The 22,961-nt window shown below is 40.9% G+C and overlaps 1 protein-coding gene across 4 annotated transcripts in view; it reads left to right on the top strand.

The window, feature by feature from the left end:
* The window catches only part of psme3ip1 (proteasome activator subunit 3 interacting protein 1), an 86,305-nt gene that overhangs the window by 20,173 nt on the left and 43,171 nt on the right, over positions 1-22,961 (top strand). For 2 of the 4 annotated variants that reach the window (XM_048605695.1, XM_048605696.1), the window contains exon 2: positions 6,481-6,609. In XM_048605695.1, coding sequence (XP_048461652.1) covers positions 6,495-6,609 — 115 coding nt within the window. In that variant the 5' untranslated portion in view covers positions 6,481-6,494. Of the gene's footprint in view, positions 1-6,480; positions 6,610-13,350; positions 14,013-22,961 lie in introns of those variants that run through there. The other 2 variants (XM_048605698.1, XM_048605697.1) reach the window with 2 other exon arrangements.

Consider the following 22,961-nt stretch of genomic DNA (forward strand, 5'->3'; position numbering starts at 1 on the left):
AGTGAGGTGAGAAAATGAAGTTGAGGCAGAAGATAGTCAGAGATCTACTGCACAGCAAAAGGAAATGTCTGCTATGTACTATGTGAAGATTACTCTGAAATTTGAGATGGAGAAGATAGAATCAGAGGTAACGGTATTACAGCTGAATATAGGCGACTACAGAGGTATGAGGGAGGAGCTGGGCAGAATTGACTGGAAGAGGAACCTAGCAGGAAAGACAGTGGAACAGCAATGGTAGGAGTTTCTGGGAGTAATTCAGGAGATGCAGCAAAAATTCATCTCTAGGAAAAAGAAGGATGGTACAGAGAGGATGAGGTAACCATGACTGACTAAGGAAGTCAGGGATAGCATAAAAGCAAAAGAGAAAGCATATAATGTGGCGAAGGACAGTGGGAAACCAGAGGACTGGGAAGCTTACAAAGACCAACAGAGGGCAAACAAAAAAAAAGGAGGGCGAAGATTAAATATGAGGGTAAGCTAGCCAGTAATATAAATGAAGACTATAAGAGTTTCTTTAGATATATAAAGGGCAAAAGTGGACATTGGAGAACTGGAAAATGATGGTGGAGAGATAGTAGTGGAGAACACGGAAATGGCTGAGGAACTGAATAATTACTTCTCGTCAGTCTTCACGGAGGAAGACATGAGTAATCTCCGAAAAATTCAAGAGTGTCGGAGGCAGAACTGAGTATGGTGGCCTTCACCAAGGAAAAGATGCCAGTAAAACTGATTGGCCTGAAGGTGGATAAATCACCTGGACCAGATGGACTACACCCCAGAGTTCTAAAGGAGCTAGCTGAAGAGATAGTGGAAGCGTTAGTGGTGATCTTTCAGGAATCGCTCGAGTCAGGGAGGGTCCCAGAGGATTAGAAAATCACTAACGTGACACCCCTGTTTAAAAAGGGAGTAAGGCAAAAGACGGAAAATGCAGGCCGATTAGGCTAACCTCAGTCGTGGGTCAGATTTTAGAGTCCATTGTAAAGGATGAGATTTCTGAATATTTGGAAGTGTATGGTAAAGTAGGGCAAAGCCAGCATAGTTTCATCAAGGGGAAGTCATGCCTGACAAATCTGCTAGAATTCTTTGAGGAAGTAATGAGCAGGGTAGACCAAGGAGAGCCAATGGATGCTATCTACCTGGACTTCAAGAAGGCCTTTGACAAGGTGCCGCAAGGAGGCTGCTGAGCAAGATAAGGGCCCATGGTGTTAGAGGCAAGGTGCTAGCATGGATAGAAGATTGGCTGTCTGGCAGAAAGCAGAGAGTGGGGCTAAAGGGATCTTTCTCAGGATGGCAGCTGGTGACAAATGGTGTTCCGCAAGGGTCAGCGTTGGGACCACAACTTTTCACTTTATACATTAATGATCTAGACGAAGGAACTGTGGGCATTCTGGCTAAGTTTGCAGACAATACAAAGATAGGTGGAGGGACAGGTAGTATTGACGAGGTGGGGATGCTGCAGAAGGATTTGGACAGTTTAGGAGAGTGGGCAAAGAAATGGCAGATGGAGTACAACATGGGAAAGTGTGAGGTCATGCACTTTGGTAAGAAGAATAGAAGCATGGACTATTTTCTAAATGGGGAGAAAATTCAGAAGTCTGAAGTGCAAAGAGACTTGGGAGTTCTAATCCAGGATTCTCTCAAAGTAAACTTGCAGGAGAGTCAGTAGTCAGGAAGGCAAATGCAATGTTGGCATTTATTTTGAGAGGACTTGAATATAAAAGCAGGGATGTACTACTGAGGCTGTATAAGGCTCTGGTCAGGCCACATTTTGAGTATTGTATGCAAGTTTTGGGCCCCATATCTCAGGAAGGATGTACTGGCCCTGGAGCAGGTTCAGAGGAGGTTCATGAGAATGGTCCCAGGAATGAAAAGCTTAACATATGAGGAATGTTTGAGGACTCTGGGACTATATTCATTGGAGTTTAGAAGGATGAGGGAGGATCTAATTGAAACTTACAGAATACTGAATGGCCTGGACAGAGTGGATGTTGGGAAGATACTTCCGTTGGTAGGAGAGACTAGAACCCGAGGGCACAGCCGTAAAGTAAAGGGAAGACCTTTTAGAATGGAGACAAGGAGAAACTTCTTCAGCCAGAGAGTGATGAAATCTATAGAATTCACTGCCACAGAAGGCTGTGGTGGCCAGGTCATTGAGTACATTTAAGACTGAGATAGATAGGTTCTTGATTATCAAGGGTTATGGGGAGAAAGCGGGAGAATGGGGTTGAGGAACTTATCAGCCATGATTGAATGGCGGAGCAGACTCAATGGGCTGAATGGCCTAATTTCTGCTCCTATGTCTTATGGTCTTACTTTGGAAGGCTCGTAACTGAATGCAAGAATGATGCAATTATCTAGTTTGTAATGAGAATTGAAATATATTATTTTTGTGGGATAAGAACAGGCCAGAAAAAATGTTTGTGGATCATAGATTGCAGATAGAAGCTTTGTTTGGGGACTGTGGACTATGTCTTTGGTAATCTGGAAGGAAGATCTTTGAAGAGAGTGAAGTCACTGACTGTCTTGGAAACACCTGATGTTTGATGGTGGGTTATTGCCCAGGAAAGTGAGGATGTGGTGTCAGAGAACTGACTTTCAGCCTCGTCCATATCGAAATTGATTTGCCAAATAGGACCAGCACTCCCACTTTCAGCAGTTTTAATGACATTGCAGATGTATTGGAGAGAACAAATCATTGCAAATTCTGAAGGAGTGGGTGAGAATGAGTGAGAAATAGAGAAATTGAGTTGGCTAGTGTCAGGGCAACAGTTTTCTGTGACAACATCCAGAAGCAGGTAAGAGGCCAGAGAAAGGTGTCCAGGTGGAACAACAGTTCAAGATGGGAGGGAGGTTGCACATAGAAACGTAGTAGCAGGAGGAGGCCATTCGGCCTTCGAGCCTGCTCCCCCATTCTTCATCACGATCATTGCTGATAGTCCAACTCAGTAGCCTAATCCTGCTTTCTCCCCATAACCTTTGATCCCATTCACCCCAAATGCTATATCTAGCTGCCTCTTGAATACGTTCACTGTTTTGGCATCAACTACTTTCTGTGGTAATGAATTCCACAGGCACACCACTGTTTGGGTGAAGAGCTGTTTGCTCATCTCCGTCTTAAATCGTCTATCCCGAATCCTCAGACTGTGACCCCTGGTTCTGGACACATCCATCACTGGGGTCTTCCTCCCTGCATCTACCCTGTCTAGTCCTATTAGAATTTTATAAGTCTTTATGAGATTTCCCCCCAATCCCCCTCATTCGTCTGAACTCTAGCAAAAACGATCCTAGCCTAGTCAATTTCTCCTTATACATCAGTCCCGCCATCCTTGGAATCAGCCTGGTAAACCTTTGCTGCACTGTCTCGAGAGCAAGAGCATCCTTCCTCACAAAAGAAGACCAAAACTGCATGTAGTATTCTAGCTGTGGCCTCACCAAGGCCCTGTATAACTGCAACAACACATCCCTGCTCCTGTACTTGAAACCTCTTGCAATGAAGGCCACCATACCATTTGCCTTCTTTACTGCCTGCTGTACCTGCGTGCTTACCTTCAGCGACCAGTGCACAAGGACACCCAGGTCCCGCTGCACATTCCCCTCTCCCAATTTACAGCCATTCAGATAGTAATCTACCTTCTTGTTTTTACTTCCAAAGTGAATAACCTCACATTTATCCAAATTATACTGCATCTGCCGTTGATTTGCCCACTCACGCAACCTGTCCAGATCATGCTGAAGGATCTCTGCATCCTCATCACAGTTTACCCTCTCACCCAACTTAGTATCATCTGCAAACTTTGGGATGTTACATTTTGTTCCCTCCTCCACATCATCATTAATATATATTGTGAATAACTGGGGTCCCAGTGCCGGTCCCTGTGGCACCCCACTAGTTACTACCTGCCAATTTGAAAAGGACCCATTAATTCCTACCCTTTGTTTGCTCTCTGCCAGCCAGTTTTCTGTCCATCTCAATACACTTCCCCCAATCCCACGTGTTTTAATCTTGTACAATAATCTCTTATGCGGGACTTTGTGAAATGCTTTCTGAAAGTCCAAATATAGCACATCGACTGGCTGTCCCTTGTCAACTCTACTAGTTACATCTTCATAAAATTCCAACAGATTTGTCAAGCATGATTTCCCCTTCAGAAATCCATGCTCACTGTGTGCCTAATCCTGCCACTGCTTTCTAAATGCTCCGCCATAAAGTCCTTGATAATGGGTTCAAGAATTTTCCTCACTCCCAGTTTGCTGTGCGTTGGTGGGTGGTAAGACCCCTTGCTAAAGAAGTGATGTTGAAGTATATATGGTGGTAGAAGAGCTCGGTATCGTACTACTGAGCTCCAACACCATTTTACAAGGTGTGTATAGAGATGAAACTGTGGCTTCTGCTGAGAGCCCATTGTTTGGCTACAGAAGCATTGGTCAGAAGGGATTGTAAAAAAGTGGCAAGGGGAGAGATTGGGAGTAGGGATGGGGACAAATTAAAGTTAAAAGGAAGAATGATTTGGTACAACATGGTATCCAAGTGCTGCTTAAACCTGTTATCCTTGATACATGGAAGGAAAAAGTGCAAAGCATGATATTATCTGCACCCAGTGTTGAGATATAGAGATGGTCCTGCTGGGGAGAGAGCTCCAGAGCTTGTATGTGGTGGCGTTAAGTGTTGTTCAAGAACGGTGGTGCAGTGGAAAAGTCATTGGATGAGTAATCCAGATCCCCAGGTTAATATGCTGAGGACAGAGTTTGGATTCCCGCCATGGCAGGCGGTGAAATTGAATTTAAAAAGAAAAGAATCCAGAATTAAACTCCATCTGCCACTCCTCAATCCATCAGCCCATCTGATCAAGATCCTGTTGTACTCTGAAGTAACCTTCTTCACTGTCCAGTACACCTCCAATTTTGGTGTTATTTGCAAACATACTAACCGTACTTCCTCTGTTCACATCCAAATCAATTATATAAGTGATGAAAAGAAGTGGACCGAGCACTGACCTTTGTGGCACACCACTGGTCACAGGCGTTCAGTCTGAAAAGCAACCCTCCACCCCCCACCCCCAACCCCGTCTTCTACCTTTGAGCCTGTTCTGTGTCCAAATGGCTAGTTCTACCTGTATTGCATGTGATCTAACCTTGCTAACCGGTCTACAATGAGGAAGAGATAGTAAGAACAGGATCTTCCTTTGCAGGAACAGCACCTCATATTTTGCTTGTGAACCCTGCAGCCCAATGGTATCAATGTGGACTTCACAAACTTCAAAATCTCCCCTCCCCTAACCGCATCCCAAAACCAGCCCAGCTCGTCCCTGCCTCCCTAACCTGCCCTCTCACCTATTCACTCCTCCCACCTCAAGCCCCACCCCCATCTCCTACCTACTAGCCTCATCCTGCCTCCTTGACCTGCCCGTCCTCCCTGGACCGACCTATCCCCTCCCTAACTCCCCACCTACACTCACCTTTACTGGCTCCAACCCCGCCTCTTTGACCTGTCTGTCTCCTCTCCACCTATCTTCTCCTTTATCCATCTTCTATCCACCTCCCTCTCTCTCCCTATTTATTTCAGAATCCCCTTTCCCTCCCCCATTTCTGATAAAGGATCTAGACCCGAAACGTCAGCTTTCCTGCTCCTGTGATGCTGCTTGGCCTGCTGTGTTCATCCAGCTCTACACCTTGTTATCTCATATACCATGAGGAACCTTGTCGAATGCCTTACTGAAGTCCATATAGATCACATCCACCGCACTGCCCTCATTCATCCTCTTACTTCTTCAAAAAGCTGAATCAAGTTAGTTTGATACGATACACAGATCCATGTTGACTATCTCTAATCAGTCCTTGCCTTTCCAAATGCATGTAAATCCTGTCCCTCAGGACTCACTCCAACAACTTGCCCTCCACCGATGTCAGGCTCATTGGTCTATAGTTTCCCAGCTTTTCCTTAACATCTTTCTTAAATAGTGGCACCATGTTAGCCAACCTCCATTCTTCCGGCACCCCACCTGTGACTATCGATGATATAAATATTTCAGCAAGGGGCCCAGCAATCGCTCTGTGTAATCTGTGCCCCATTTTATTGAACGGCAACTATTGGTGATGATTCCGCTGTCATTTTCTTGATAAATCTTTTGTTATTTCTATGTCTTTTCACCTTGCACCATTGTACCATTCTTCATTTCATCTCACCTACCTCTCACTATGTTATAGATCCTCCTTTATGTTCTTGATGCATGTAAAATGGAAAAAAAAAGTCAGTTTCGCTGGGAAAGTAGTCCATCGCTGAAAGCATGGTTTGTAGGCTTACAGCCAGCGAATAACTGGTTTTGAATCCTTTGTCAGAATTAAGTAAATAGAGCATTAGCACAACTGTGTTGGCCTTTGCATGATGTACTATTCAATTTTTCTTGACATATAAATGCCTGTTTTTAGCAAAAATGTGAGCTTGGACAACAGTAGATAAAAATCTTAATTCTTGTATTACAGTCTCACTTGAAAGCATGGACGAAGATAGCCTCATTAAAAGACGGTTTATAACTGAAGCTGAATTAGATGAAAGACGCAAACAAAGACAGGAAGAGTGGGAAAAGGTTCGTAAACCTGAAGATCCAGAAGGTACAGTACTGTGTCTGAACAATGCTTGTGAACTGTATCTTGTGGAAACCAAACTGAGTTTGTGGTGTGACATCCATCCTTTTACGTGGAGCTTAAACAGTTGTATTTAGTGAAGGAGAGAACCCTTTTGCTTTGGTCAACAAGTGGGAATGTTATGGTCTTGTGGTGGATCAGGAACTCCAACCCACTGTTTGGTCTGGTCCTGAAACAAAGCAGCAATCATTGGAACTCATTGGCAGTTCAGAGATGAAATTGATTTATCCTACAGGGAAAGGTGGGAAGTATGATGAAAGACTGGTGAATGTGTGTAGTGTAGTGGCCATCATTAAGGAGAAGGAACTGGGGAATCTGAAAGGTCTGAAGGTGGATAAATTCCCTGGTCTAGATGAACTATATATCAGCGTTTTGAAGGAGATAGGCTGAGGAAATTGTAGAGGCATTGGTGGTGACCCTTCAGGAATCCCTGGGGTCAGGTAAGTTCCCACAGGACTGGGAAATGGTTGATTTAAGTCTTGTCTAAGAAGGAAGGAAGGCAGGCAGAAGACCGGAAATTATAGGCCAGTTAGCCTGACCTTGGTCATCGGTAAGATTTTAGAGTCCATTATTAAGGATAAGATTGTGGAGTACTTGAAAGTGCATGATAACAGCACAGCTTTGTCAAGGGGTTGGGGTCATGCTTGACAAATTTGTTAGAATTCTTTGAGGAGGTAAAGAGCAAGTTAGACAAAGGAGAGCCGGTGGACGTGATCCATTTGGATTTCTGGAAGGCCTTTGACGAGGCGTTGCACAGGAGGCTGCAAAATAAGACAAGACTTCATGGTGTTAGGGGCAAGGTACTGCCATGGATAGAGGATTGACTGAGTGGCAGATAGCAGAAAGTGGAGATGAGGGGGTCTTTTTCTGGATGGTAGCCAGTGACTAGTGGAGGTATACAGAAGTCTGTGTTGGGACCACAATTATTTACATTATATATTAACAATCTGGATGAAGGAACTGAGGGCATTGATGCAGATGACACAAAGATAGGTGGGGGTGGTTGAGGCAGGTACTATTGAGGAAGCAGAGAGATTGTACAAGGATTTGGATAGACTAGGAAAATGGGCACATTGTGACAGATGGATTACAATGTGGGAAAGTGTGAGGTTATGCCTTCTGGTAAAAAGAAGAATAGAGGAATAGACTATTTTCTAAACAGAGAAAAGCTTCAGAAACATGAAACACAAGTCCAAGTTCAAGATTCTCTTAAGGTTCACATGCAGGTTCAGCCGGCAGTTGGAAAGCAAATTCAATGTTAGCAGTCATTTCAAGTGGGCTAGAATACAAGAGCAGGGATGTACTGCTAAGGCTGTAAATTGCTGTGGTCAGACCACATATGGAATATTATGAGTACTTTTGGACCCCTCACCTAACAAAGGATGTGCTGGCCTTGGTGGGGGTCCAGAGGAGGTTTACAAGAATGATCCAAAGGATGAAGAGCTTGTCATGTGAGGACCAGTTGAGGACTTTGGGTCTGTACTCGATGGAGTTTAGAAGGATGAGGGGGGGATTTGATTGAAACTTACAGAATACTGAGGGGATCTGATTGAAACTTACAGAATACAGAGAGTCATGGATAGACTGGACATGGAGAAGATGTTTCCACTAGTCGGAGAGACTAGGACCTGAGCTCGCACTTTCAGAGTGAAGGCACAGCCCTTTAGAATGAGATGAGGAAGAATTTTTTCAGCCAGAGGATAGTTAAACCATGGGACTCATTGCCATAGTGGGCTGTGGAAGCCAAGTCATAGAGTGTATTTAAATTAGATAGGTTCTTGATTGGTAAGGGGATCAAAGGTCATGGGTAGAAGGTGGGAGAATAGGGTTGAGAAACATGTCAGCCATGATTGAATGGTGGAGCAGACTTGATGAGTCGAATGGCCTGATTCTGCTTCTATATCTTATTGTTTTCTGATCTTACTCACAAAAGATCTTCTAATCTTCCTGACAATGCGAGATGTTCACTGTTGGGCTCAAAGCAGTTCAAACTGAAATGTAGTGGGAATGCATTTTAGTCTTTAGATTTAGGTTACCCATGTCTAGCTAAATTATTTGCATTATTTCTTTGGAGTTTGTGAGGGTGGAGGGAGTCCTAGTCGTGATTTTCCTCTGACACAAAGTCTGCACTTCAAACCAAGACCCAAAGATTTTGAACTCTGGTAAAAAGTCCAGCTTGGGACATTGCTTCTAGACAAATCACGTATTTCTCACTTACTGTGGCTAATTATTTTCATCACTGTCTGTGTCCCCCAGTGCTTGGAGATGTCAGAAGTTCCATCTGAATGCCATCGGGGTACACTTGCCACTAGTTTCATTGTCCTCTCAGACCAGTAGGCCTTTGTTATTTAACAGAGCTGTTTACAACCTTGGTGTCATGTGTGATGTCATGTCGAACTCTCAAATCACAATGTGATTTGTTCATCATGAAGTTAACCTGGATCCTTCTCCTTAATGTGATCCAGCTGACTACTTTAAAAAATTGTCAAAGAAAATTGGCATGACACTGATTGGAGTCAGCTTGAAAAGTGAATTCTGTCTGAAACCATGCAGTAACTCAGGTAGGTACTTGGGCTGATTTCGCTACATGTTGAGTACAGTCCGTACCTTATTTTAAAAATAAACTTAGAAACCAACTGAAAGGGTTGTTTTCTGATCGATGCAATTGTACAAACATACATAAAGCAAATGCTTTGCTCCTTTAGAAACAAAAGCCATTAAATTGCAGACTTGGCAGAGTATTGGTTAATTTTGTACAGTCTGTGTGTAATCTCATGGACCTAAATTTGAGTCACAATCTTCAAGATGGGGTTTAGGTGGGACTAATAGTTGGCCATGACACTGTAATTATAGCCATTATGTATGTTGAAGCCTTCATGCAACATTGCAGAAAAATGTGATAAATCCAAGCAACACAGTAAAACATCTGACCAATGAGGGAGGACAGTGTCTGGTGAGAAAGAAACCAACTTAAATAGAAACAAAATACACAAGAATAAAGTTGAAATGAATTTTGAACCTGAAAAAGCCAAAATTTCAAGTGGGTCTCTTCATCAAATGTCTTCTTTTCAAGTGTATTTTTGGATGCGATGCATTTTTAACACCTTCCATGTTAATTTGGATTTGTATCCTTTCTTTAAAGACACAAGTAATCAATTTTTTAAACTGCATCGCTACAATTTTAAAAGACTTGTCTAATATTCGTTCTGACTTTCAGTATTTAATTATATTGCACTTGAAACACCAAAGAAAGGTATAACTGAAAATGTGGTGACATAGCTTTACCATTTTAACTTCCGAAGGCTTAGAGTTTAAGCAAATACTTGTGATTTTAATCTTTAATTTTCCCCAGCCGTTTGGTGCTAGCTGATGTTCATGTATCCTGATGGCTAGTTTCTGTCTTTCCGATGTAATGTTTGTGGCAGTTGTTGCATGGTATTTTGTAAACCATGTTGGTTCTGCATGTTGTGGGAATGGGGTCTTTAATCCTTGTAAGTGTTTGTCGTAGAGTGGCTCTGGGCTTGTGGGCCACCATGATTCCTAGTGGTCTTGGGAATCTTGTTGTCAGTTCCGATATGTTCTTGATGTAGGGCAGTGTGGCCAGTGTGTTAGGGCGTACTGTGTCCTCCTGTTGTCTGTTTAGTAGGCATCTGTGGAAGTTGCGGGGATACCCATTTATCGCAATGATTTTGTATAGGTTCTCTTCCTCTTTCTTGTGTAGTTCCGGGGTGTTGTAGTGTGTCCTGGCCTGTTTAAATAATGTCCTATTTAAATAATGTCCTAATGCAGCTTTGTTTGTGGGTGTTGGGATGGTTACTGTAGAAGTTGAGGATTTGATCTGAATGGGTTGCTTTTCTGTATACCGAGCTTTGGAATTCCCCGTTGGTCATATGCTCAACTTTAACATCCAGAAACAGAAGTTGATTGTTGATTTCTTCTTCCCTTGTGAAGTTAATTCCCACAAATATGCTGTTGATGAGGTGGTGGTTCTCTTCTAAACGGGCCAGGACACACTGCAACACCTTGCATGGTGATGAAACGTCTGAACGAGAACAAGCTAGCTCGGTGGGCAAGTCAACAACCTCATCCACAACTCGAGCTTCAGATCTTTGGCAAAACTTTGAACCACACTCTGTGTAAAACGATTGGCCCTCATGGCTTTTTAAAATCTTTCTCCTCTCACCTTAAAAACTGGCCCCTACTCGGGTAAGGATTTCCAATCAGAAATCCATGACACACTGTTAAACGTGAGACATTTTCCAATCTCCAGGATATGAGCTCAAAAACTTGAGAACAGCCAGAGTTGGCTTTTAGTCTTGGCTTGCAGGAAAGGTACATTCTGTTGTCTGGCTCCAGTCCCAATTCCATTCAGATTGCAGATGAATTAGCAAGCTCAACAGAATTCATTGCTGTGCTCAGTAAATAGTAGAACAGACTGTTAGCTAATGTACCAAATTATCACATTTAAGGGGTCGATCCAAATTTGTCATTTACTGACAGCATTATTAAAAACCTACACTTCATGGATTCTCAGCCTGCAACTGTTGGATTGCTTTGACATTCGATTGTACGTCACAGGGAGAGCTCTTTCTCTCTGACCCTCTCCGCTGCAAGCTGGAAAGGTGTTTCAGTTGGTGGGCAGGCCACTATGTAAAGGACACAGATTTAAGGTAACAGAGTATGTGTTCCTAAAGCTAAAGATGGCCACTGTAGCTGGTACATGTCCTAAGGGCCATTTGTACATCAGTTGGCTGCAACAGGACCTCTGTTGCTACTATGTTTTGACATCGGTATGCACAGATAGGTTAGCTCTGTGGGAGATGTGCTTTAGTGTGTAACTATTTCAAAGAGCCACACAGGTTCTGCGCTGTATGAATCTAAGTCCTAGCTGAAACTTCAATTGAGTTCTACAGTGCTACAAAAACCCTGTGCCCCTGTATTTCTGGCCTTTTGTGCATTCCTAACCCCCTTCGGCTTCACATTTGGTGACTTTGCCTTAACCATAACTTCAAGTTGTTGCTGTGGAATGTTTCCCATGAGTGTAAGAGACACTGGGACTAGATTCAGACCAGGTACTTCCTCTTTGAGAAACCTAAAATATCTTATAATGCTAAAAATCCTGGAATTTTAAAATCTTGTTGGGGGAATGTGACTCCAGACTTAAACTTTAGTTTGTAGGACAGAAAAGTCGTTCGATTGTAGTTTTGACCTGGTTTTCAGTTACTCTTTAGTGAATAGGGTTCAACTTTTCGAGTTTTTTTTTTGCAGTGAAAATAATGTATAAAAAATGAAAATTCATGTACCAAGAATTCAATGTTGCTGTCATTCGTGAAGATTGCAATAACACACCCTATGGAAGTGCAGACTGTGACTGACAGCAATGTCCTGGATTCCCATGTTTAACTGACCAGAAGTTGGTCAGTTTTACATTGTAATAATGCTGACACTGATAGTTGTACCGTCATTACAATTGCAAATTTTGGGCTATTAAATATTATCCAGAACTTGAGCTCAGATGGATTTGTGATTCACTTTATAAACATGTTTTACTTACAGTTTCTACATGTCTATGGTACTGACCTGAGAAAAAAAGACTTCTAAATATATTTTTTAGCTTTAAATCAACCTTAACTCTGTTACACAATATAAACCAGTCTCCGTAGATTGACTGTTTGTATATAATCAGAACAGAACTGATTTTTGCCTTTAGGGCAGTAGCTTTGATTCAGAAATTGCAAGCTGTTACAAAATTGTTGCTGATTTAACTCACCATCTTTTTTACATGCTTTTTGACGCTTACTTTATCATTTTAAAAGCATTTATAGTTTGGATGTCTGATTGAGCTGCATTGTTAGTGATTTACTTAGCACTATCAATCTGTTTTAAGTTGCACTCGAACAACAAGCCAAACCAATGCGTCCTATTTTACTCATTGTACAGAATTGTCCCAAGATTGGTGGCTACCCTGTCAATCAGTTTTGTATTAGCTTCCAAATATGCTCTAAGGAGCAGATGAATAACTCCTGAATTTTGAAGCACAGAGGTAATGTCATACTGGCTCCAATGTTCATTGGCAGGTGGTTGTTGCAAAGAGAGATCGGGGCTGCTTTGTTCCTGCCAAGTTTCAATATTGTTGTCTTTCGTTCCTCAGCTGGCAGCTAGCAGAATTGACGATCTGATTCTCAGCAAGAGGCTGAACTACCCGGCAATCGGGAGAGGTCAAGGGCTTGATGTGGTCTTTCCTCGCTTGTGTGAGCCAAGGTTGCATAATTCCTGTAAATGCTGGAAATACGCCGAACTGACAGCATCTGTGAAGGGAGAGAGGGAGCAACAGAGTAAACATTTCAGCTCAAGTATCTTTCTGGAGTTCTCAAATAAGCTCCATCTGCTTTTATTTGTAGCTTTTTTGTAGCTGCTTTGATACAACTTGATTGGCCATTTCTCAGGGCAATTATAGTCAACCACTCTACTGTAGGTTTGGAACCACGTAGCTCAGCTGATTTCCTTCCCTAAAGGATATTAGTAGATAGTTTTCTAAGACAATTCAGTAGTTTAATCCTACAGACACAAGCTTTTTAATTCCAGGTATAGTTAACTAACTGAATATATTTTACCCTTTGGGATTTGAATTTCACATTATTAGTTCAATAATCAGTATGCTGTCATGTCTCGAAGAATAATATCATTGCTTGTGCTTTGTACACCTAGTAACTTTGCTGTTTGAGGAGTGAGCTGTTTGAAAGTGGGTTACATCATTTATCGTGGAGGAAGAACGAACCTGTTTCCGGAATGAACAGCCATCATTCACAGAACATCATTTTCAAAAAGCATTGGTTTGAACCCCTCTTGTTTTTTATAATGTCAGTAATGACATTCATCAACAGTTATAAATGGACTGTTCCCTGTTTTAAGAGCAATTGCCTCATACAGTTTTTCTAATCCTGTCCCAGAATAAATAGTAGCCCTGTTACCTACTCTTCTGAGTTACTAAAAAATATGGAGCATGGAGGAAAAAATATGGATTTGACAGTGTGCAATATTTTACAACTAAGGAGCTGCGGTTTATAAAGCCATAATACAGATGTGAGCCGATGGATACTGTCACAAGAAATTGCAGTGAGTGGATATGATATGTTTCACAGCTTCTTCTCCAACATTAAGTAAATAAAATAAAAAAGAATTGAAGAAAAATCTTAACCACTAAGGAGCATAAAATACCTTTGTTCCTTCTAGACTTCACTATTCAAACCTAATCTCAGCTATCCATGGTCCACTCTCTAACATTGAGGTCAATCATAATTCTGCTGCCCATCTCCTAATGTGCACCAGGTTCAATTCCGCCTATGCTTGGCTGCCAACCTTGGCTCCAGGTAAGTAAATTCTGGTTTTAAAATTATCTTTTCTTTTCAAATCTGACTGTAGCCACATTCTTCTATTTCTTTGTAATCTCTAATTCTCTGTGATATCTGCACTCCTCCAATTCTGCCTTCTTGAGGAATCCCAATTTTAATTATTTCACCAATGATGGCTGCCCTTAAGTGGCTTAGCAACTCTGTGACAAAGAACTACTGAACTGCCTCCCCAGACTTCACTCTTTCCGAAACACCTATTTTTTTCCTTGTGTTTATATATATATGTGTGTGTGTGTGTGTGTGTGTGTGTGTAAGAGGGGGTTTATGAGGAGATTAGAGTTTATCTAAGTAATTATATAATTTCCTACCTTTTAATCTAAGTCACAAAAACAGTGAAGTTAATGGAGGAGTAAAAGCCTGTTTCTGTAATGGTGATCACGTAACTTCTCATTTTTTGCAAAAATACATCTGTGCTGAATGACTCTGACTGTATGATTCAATGACATCCTTTATAAGCAAGGAAATCTGCTATGCTAACTAGGAACAAAAACAAAAGTTGCTGGAAAAGCTCAGCAGGTCTGGCAGCATCTGTGAAGATAAAAGTCAGAGTTAATGTTTCGGGTCCAGTGACCCTTCCCCAGTTCTTTTCCAGCTACTTCTGTTTTTGCTCCTGATTTACAGCATCCACAGTTCTTTCGGGTTTTATTTGATATGCTAACTAGGTTTGTCCTACATGTGACTCCAAACCCATAGCAATAGGATCGGTTCTTGCTTGAATCCTGTGACCGAGGAAGTCACTGAAAAGCCTGGCTCACCACCATCTCTTAGAGAGAATTAGAGAGAGACAATTAATACTATTCTTGCCCTCATAATAAACATTGTTTTCTCCTAACCTCCACTTCAGTCCACACTATCTAGCTTTCCTTTCCCTAAGTTCATGGAGCCGGTCTTTCTTGAATCACATTTCACATATTCGGAAAAATCAGCACAAAAGGTTTGCTGTATCAAAATAATGCATATAAAATAGGTTTCTAGGCATATTGCAGTTTATTCCATCACAATTTTGCTGAATTTCCAGGTTTTCTCGACAACTGGTAACTGAATGAAGACTTTTGAAACTCAGTTGTTGTAACATTTCTGTAACTCCTTTCGTGACATTGGAACATCCCAAAGATCACTAAATGTATTGAAGAACTTTCAGCATATAGGCAATGTTCCCTCAGTTTTTGTTTTTGCTGACCTAACCTCCAAAGTCCAGAAGCATAAGCTACGTGTTGGAATGCTTATTGGTGTGAGCGAGCCCTCTCAGCGTGCAGCTACGCAGCTTAGAAGGAACATTACATAAAGGTCAATCTTGTAGTATACACACCAGCCAATTTGTGCACAGCAAGGTCCCACGAACAGCAAAAAATAACAGATAATCTGTTTTAAGCAATGGTGGAGTAATGATGTGGGGAACTGCCCTGAAACTTGAAATGTGCCATGGGATCTTTTGCAATGACAGAAAAGGGCAGAGGAGGCCTTGTTGTGCATGCTTTTTCTAATAGCAGTATTTGAGAAGAGTAACCACCTTTTCTGATTTATAAGTGGAATTTAAAATCTCAGATAATGATCACTATGGTTTAATTTAGTTGAATAATTGTATATTGATTTGGTATTAAATTCCGTTTTGTCTTCTGAACAATGTTGCTTTCTTGTGAACACACTCTCCTGGTTTCCCCTTTTAGTGACTTGTAAAAGTTTTTTGACTTGAACACCAAAAAGCAGGACGTTCTTATTTTTTCTTTCATGTACACCCTGCTGACTTCATACAGTCCATGTAATTGTATTCTTGGAAACCAATAAATTATTTTTAAAATCCCTTGTGATTGATTATTTAAGCACATTTTTGAAACATTTGTGCACTATATGAAATTGGTGCTCGAGGTGAAGCAAGGGGAGAAAACACTTATTTTCCATTAGCCAAATAGTAAGAGTGCAGTCATGCATCCACTTTAATTATTTTGTTTATTTATAAAGCCACAGTGCCAGTAATGTAAGAAAATTGGTAGCTACAGTACATAAATTGAAAAAGTTGAATTGGTTGGATTTTTAATGAGGTCATCAACATAGCAAAGCAATGCAGATACATTTCCTGAAGTGCAATGCAAGTAGTGGTAGCTGTCATTTGTTGTAGAATGCTATTATTCTTTTACAGTCATTGCAGTAATTGACTGCAGATGGACAAGTCCACTTGTTGCAACCCTGTTTAATTGGCTCCTGTCTTTTGCCATCCTGTTGATCACGTCCATTGTCCAGCTGGAACCCTCTATTGAGTGAATGATGGCTTCTGGCCGACATCTGTCATGTTGGTGCACATAACATATGTTATCAGTTGTATTTCTTGATAAATCCTGTGTTAGTATCCAACAGATTATAGGGACATTGCGTAAATATCTAGGATGCTGTAGCAATTATGCTTTGGGGCTCACCTAGGGTGCTGAGCAAATGTATAAAATACATGTTACTAAATAGTGAACGAATTGCAAACTCAATTTTTTAATATTGGATGCTAATGACCACTTTTTTTCTGATCTATGACTCTCCTTGGTATATTTATATGTTTGTCTTTCGGACACCAGTTTATCACTTTCAATGACTTGAAAAAGTTACATTCCTTGATGTTGATGTGACTTGTACTAGAAGGTTCAAGCCAAAGAAAATGAAAAATCTTTCATCTTATTGTGGCTATATTTGGAATCATTTGACATTTCTTTAACGTGGCCCAGGTATTCCATTTGATTAGTCTTCAAGTTCGTAGTCTGATATAAAATCATTGCAATAGCTTGCCCAGAGTCTTAATCCTGAAACTTTGAGTTTTGTACTTTGGTTAGTGTACTATGTCTCCCTGTGTATTTCTGCAGTCTTCCAGATGGTGGATTGATGAACACATCAATGGGATACGGCCAATCTGAATGAAGAAACTGGTTTCTACTTTTTGCTATAGGATAACTGACCAGAGCGTACTTTAGAATAGAAACGTAGAAAATAGGAACAGGAGTAGGGCATTGAGCCCTTTGAATCTCCTCCACCATTCAGTATGATTATGGCTGATCATCTAACTCAGTAACCTGTTCCCGTGTTCTCCACAAACCCTTTGAACCCTTTGGCCCTAAGTACTATATCTAATTCCTTGAAAGCATTCAATGTTTGGGTCTCAACTGCTTTCTGTGGCAGAGAATTCCATAGATTCACCACTCTCTGGGTAAAGAAATTTCTTATCTCAGTCCTATCCATATCCTTTGACTGTAACCCCTTGTTCTGGAGTCCCCTGCCATCAGGAACGTTCCTCCTGCATTTACCCTGCCTAGCCTGTTAGAATTGAACTAAACGCTTCCTGAATAACTCTCATCAGGCAAAAGTCTACACAGTCGATTTGATTGTTTGAACAGTTTGAAAAAATTCATCACAGTTGCTTCAGCCTGCCCGCACTAGGCCCCCTCACTCTGTCCCCGGCCTGTCTGCACCGATACTGTTCACTTTGTCTACAGTTTGGTTGGAGGAGACTGAACTCCCCGCTACCCCCCAAAATCTAACTTGATAATATGCCTCAGCTTCCCGAGAACCACCTAAACTGTCAACTGAGTGGTGTGACCTGAGCACAGTCAGTCCCAGAATTCATCTCTCTTGCCATTGATTGTGTTTCAGTGACTGTTGTAGTGAGAACCTGCAATTAACAGTGTGAAGAATTTATTTAGGGTCAACAGTTGTCCACAACATGTTCAAGGTTGAGGAAGACAGATTGTGGCAGTCAGCTCGTGGCAGTCAGCTCAAATTCTAAGTGCTTGATTAAGGAGGAGATTTATTCTGTCTTGGAATGTGGGAATCATTGGCCAGGCCAGCATTTTGTGCTGTTGGAAAGGTGGTCATGAACCACCTTGGACTTCAGCAGTTTGTACGTATACCCATAGTGCTATTAGCAAGGGAGTTTTGGGATTTTCACTCAGTGAAGGGATGGCGATATAGTTTCAAGTCAGGATATTGTATGACTTGGAGGGGAACCTGGCGCTGGTGGTATTCACAAGCGTTTTTATTTTTCAGTGTGGCACAGATCACAGGTTGGAAGGTGTTGTTGAAAGAGGTTTAATGAGCTGGTGTGAATCTTTTGTGAAGTACACACTATTAGCATTGTCTTTGGTGTTGAAAGGGGTGGATTTGTTTAGGTGGTCGATGTTTTACCAATTGTGTGTGGACTGCTTGAATCGAGTTTTTGTTGGAGCTAGATGCATGGAGACAAGTGGGAACTATCCCAACACACTCCTGCCATGTGACTTGTAGACATAGGAGGTGAGTTATCCACCTCAGTATTCGTAGCTTTTGGACTAACTGTTCTAGCCACAGTGTTAATATACAAAGAAAATTACAGTACAGGAACAGGCCCTTCGGCCCTCCAAACCTGCACCGACCTGCTGCCCATCACAACTAAAACCCCCTACCCTTCCAGGGACCGTATCCCTCTATTCCCATCCTATTCATATATTTGTCAAGACACCCTTTAAAAGTCACTATAGTATCTGCTTCCACTACCTCCCCCGGCAGTGAGTTCCAGGCACCCACAACCCTCTGTGTAAAAAAAACTTGCCTCGTACATCACATTTAAACCTTTCCCCTCGTACCTTAAACCCGTGACCCCTGGTAACTGCTCTTCCACCCAGGGAAAAAGCTTCTGACTGTCTAGTCTGCCCATGCCCTTCATAATCTTGTAGACCACTTACAAGTTTGCCACTTAAAAGATAAAGTCTAAATATTGTCTAGATCTTGCTGGTTATTATGCAATTATCAGCGGACATACCCGCTTCTAACCCTATGATGGAGGGAAGGTCATTCTTGAAGCTTTATTGAACATTAAAGAAATTTGGACCTCGAGCTGTACCCTGAGGAGCTCCTGCAGTGATGTTGTGGGACAGATGATTGGCCTCCAACAATGGCAAGAATCTTCCCTTGTGTTAGGTATGACATCAGCCAATAAGTGAAGAATTTTCTGTGATTTTCATTGATTTCAGTTTTACTAGGGCTCCTTGATACTACCCTTTCAATTGCTGCATTGATTCGAAGATAGTGACTTCCACCGCACCTCTGGAATTCCGCTCCTTTCTTGTGCATGTTTGCATTAAGTCTGTAGGCTGGAAAGCCCTGGCGGAACACAAATGGAGTATCACTGAGCTGATTATTACTGAGCAAGTACCCCTTGATAGCATTTTGACCCTTTGCACCACTTTATTTATGACCACAAATAGATTGATGGAATGGGAACTGGCCATTGTGGATTTGTTCTGCTTTTTGTTTGTGCCTTTTTGGCTTTACTTTCAGGCAGTGTGGATTCATTTTCACCTTATCACACCTAACATTTACACCTGTTTTACATATTTATCTTTCCATTATCACTCACTTTGTTTTTTATTGTGGCACTCTCACCATCTGTTCTACTTGCTCCCCTTCCTCCTCTGTCAACAACATAAAAACTACAATTTACCAGATCTATTTCGTTCTGAAGAAGTCATATTAGACTCAAAGCATTAACTCTGCTTTTCTCTCCACAAATGCTGTCAGACCTGTTGAGGTTCTCTGGCATTTTTCCTTTTTTAATTTAATTTCCTGCAGAATGCAAGTTGTATTGCCTTGACATCCTGAGACAGTCTAGCTTTGAATCTGTCTGTCTACAGTCCACAAATTTCTGGTACAGCCTTATTGAGAAGGTGATATAGAACATCGTGGACCTAATATATCTATAATTGAAGTTTTCAACTTGATTCTTGGATTAGGAATATTGTCAGTGCCAGAAGTTGTTATCCATTCTTAATTGCTGTTGAGAAGATGGTGGTGAACCATTGTGATCCATGTTGTGTAACCCTAATCCTAACCCATAGTGCTATCAGGAGGGAGCTTCTGGACTTTCACTTGGCGATTATTGAAGGAACAACAATGCAGTTTCACATCAGGATGCTGAAAGATGGAGTGGGAACTTGCAGATGGTGATTTTCAATGCGTCTCCTGCTTATGTTCTAGGTAGTGGAACTCACTGGTTTGAAGGTACAGTTGAAGGAGCACCGGTGTGCTGCTGCGTTACATCTTGTAATGTTGAACACTAGTGGTAAAGAGAACAAACATTTATGATAAAGAATGGAATGGTGATCAGACAGGTTGCTTTGTTTTGGATGGTGTCAAACTTCTTTTGTGTGTTCTTGGAGCTCCGCTCACCCAGCAAAGTGAAGAATATTCCATTGCAGACCTGACTCGTGCCTTGTAGATGGTGGACAGGATTTGGGGAATTAGAAGGTGAGTTATTTGTTGCAGAATTCTCAGCCAGTGAAGAGAGGAAACACTGTTGCCCAAAGGGTGTTGTTCAAATACCATCCTAATAAAGCTTTTCCATTCCAAATTCAGTAACGCTCTATTTTGCTGTAATGTTTAACAAGTCTACAACATTATCACCATATGGTATTACACTAACACAGCAAGCCAAACCCATTTGATATCACTTAATTCTTCAGTGAAGGGATGGCGATATAGTTTCGAGTCAGGATATTGTATGACTCGGAGGGGAACCTGGCGCTGGTGGTATTCACAAGCATCTTCAGTAAATTCTTCAGTAAAATACTGTGTTGTAAAATGCTGTGTTACAAAATACTGTACGCATGAAAGTTGATGGATTTCGGTGATGAAATTTCTTTCGGTGAGGGGGATGTTTATCCAAAGTTTCTCATGCTGCACATTTATTTATAGTGCAGCTTCCAGTAAATTGAGTTGAGCATTTGGAAATAATGTCTGTGAAATTTGCTGTGTCCTCCCACAACACTATAATAACAATCTTTCCATTTCTTTTAACATTTATCAAGATTGTTTGTGCTTTTGCAGCTTTTAACTGTAAACAAGCAGTTGCTGACCAGTGAATAATCAGAGGCACAGCTAGATCCAATTTTGGAACTTGCGGTCTGTTCGAAAGTGTGCCCATGATCAGGCAATCCTTTAAAAATCTTAGGCAAATTGTGTTATCTTAATTAAGTATTTCATTGAGATTGGGTAAAATGTATTCCCATAAGAGTGATGACTTTACAGAAGCCAACATACTTGCTAAGCTGCATTTGATAATTCTTTAACCTGAGACATTTTTATAGGTGTTTATCGACTGTTCTCTTTACATCAGGTTACCAAATATGGACCGTTACTTAACCAATATGTTGAAGAGGTGACCTGTTTTCTGTGCTGTACCAAACTTTTGTCTCACCTATGTTTCTTCTCTACCTGTCTCTTTCATTTTATGCTGGATACTTTTGTAATGAGCCCAGGAAAATTGGAAATATGCTAAGAAGTAAAGGTTAAAAGGACCTTGTCCCATGATTAAACCATGCAACATGTTTGTACTTGAGACTTTTTTTAAACTGTGTACAAACAAAGATAATTAATATAGTATTGTCCACAACTTTAGAACATCCTAAGGTGCTTCACAGCCAGTGAGGTGTTGTTTCTATTGTAGCAAAAGATAATGTGGCAAACAATTTTGCAATTCAAAGATAACAGTAAGATAAATGAATATGTAATAAGTTTTACAAATGCTTGTTGAAGGGTAAATGCAGTAAATACTCGAGTTAAAGTCAATCTCATGTAAAAGTCGACCATCTATTTTTGGCCAAAAAATCTGGAATTTTCCATATGTCTCATGTAATAGTCGACTCTAGTTCTTCACAAGCAACAGATCAACATTTGAGAGTCAAGATATTATCCTGTATGTAAATGCTATGATGAGGAAACAATTTTTTGTGCTATTATGTGTTTTGAAATTGCTTCCTCATTTTGTGTAAAAATGCCCTCCAGAAAAAACAAAAAATATCGAGCAGCATTTTAAACTGCAAGTTACTGAAGTTGCAGAGAAGACAAATAACTGTAGCAGCAAGAGAATTTTGTGTTTCGGAGAAACTTGTGAGAGACTGGAGAAAGACATCGAACCAACTTCAAATAATGCCAAAATAAAAGTGTGCCAACAGGTAAACCTAGCAAGTGGCCACAATTGGAGAAAAATGTTGCTGAGTGGGTACTTGACAAATGGAAGAAGTGTCAGTCGTGAAACCATCTGAATCCATTCTCGAAACGAATCAAAGAAGGATGGAACTTCAGATTTTAAGGCAAGTGCTGGATGGTGCACAAGATTCATGCAAAGGCATGACTTAGTATTTTGGCAGAGAACTAAGATTGCATAAAACCTGCCTGCTGAACTAGAAGATAAGATATTACAGGATTACTGTGTAATTTTTTTGTATTCGTTTAGAGATTAAATGGGCTTCTGCTAACGATATGGTATTTTGGACTGTAGCATGAATTTCAGCTCCTCAAAAGTAGTATCCATGTAATAGTCAACCCCATTAAATTTAACTTTAAAAATCAGTCTTTTAAAAAATTCCACTTTTACACGAGTATATATGGAATTAATCAAGACACTGGGATAGTTCACCTGTTCTTCTTGAAATAGTGTTATCGGATATCTTACATTAGAAACGTTAACTGATTTTTTTCTTCATAGGTGCTGCCAGACCTGCTGAGCTTTTCCAGCAACTTTGTTTTTGTTCCTGATTTACAGCATCTGCAGTTCTTTCTGTTTTTATCTTACATTAGGGTTGTCCTTTTTTTTTCATGGGGGGAGAGTCATCATAATTTTCTTGTCATTTTTTAGGGTGGGTGCTGTAGGGCAGTGAGCAAATTTTGGAAAGTTATGACTTTACACACCAGAAAATTTGAATTTCAGTGGAAAAAAACAATTCCAAAACAATGAATTGATAATTTAATGAGGAATAAAAATGACCATTAAAGATTGCCAAGCAGCAGAACTAACTAATAAAACTGTTTTTTGCCAGCAGTTGATGGTGGGATTCAAACTACATAACCATAACATTAGAGATAGTAGGAACTGCAGATGCTGGAGAATCTGAGATAACA

The sequence above is a fragment of the Rhincodon typus genome, chromosome 15 (assembly GCF_021869965.1).
Source record: "Rhincodon typus isolate 14 chromosome 15, sRhiTyp1.1, whole genome shotgun sequence".
Classification (NCBI taxonomy): Eukaryota; Metazoa; Chordata; class Chondrichthyes; order Orectolobiformes; family Rhincodontidae; genus Rhincodon; species Rhincodon typus.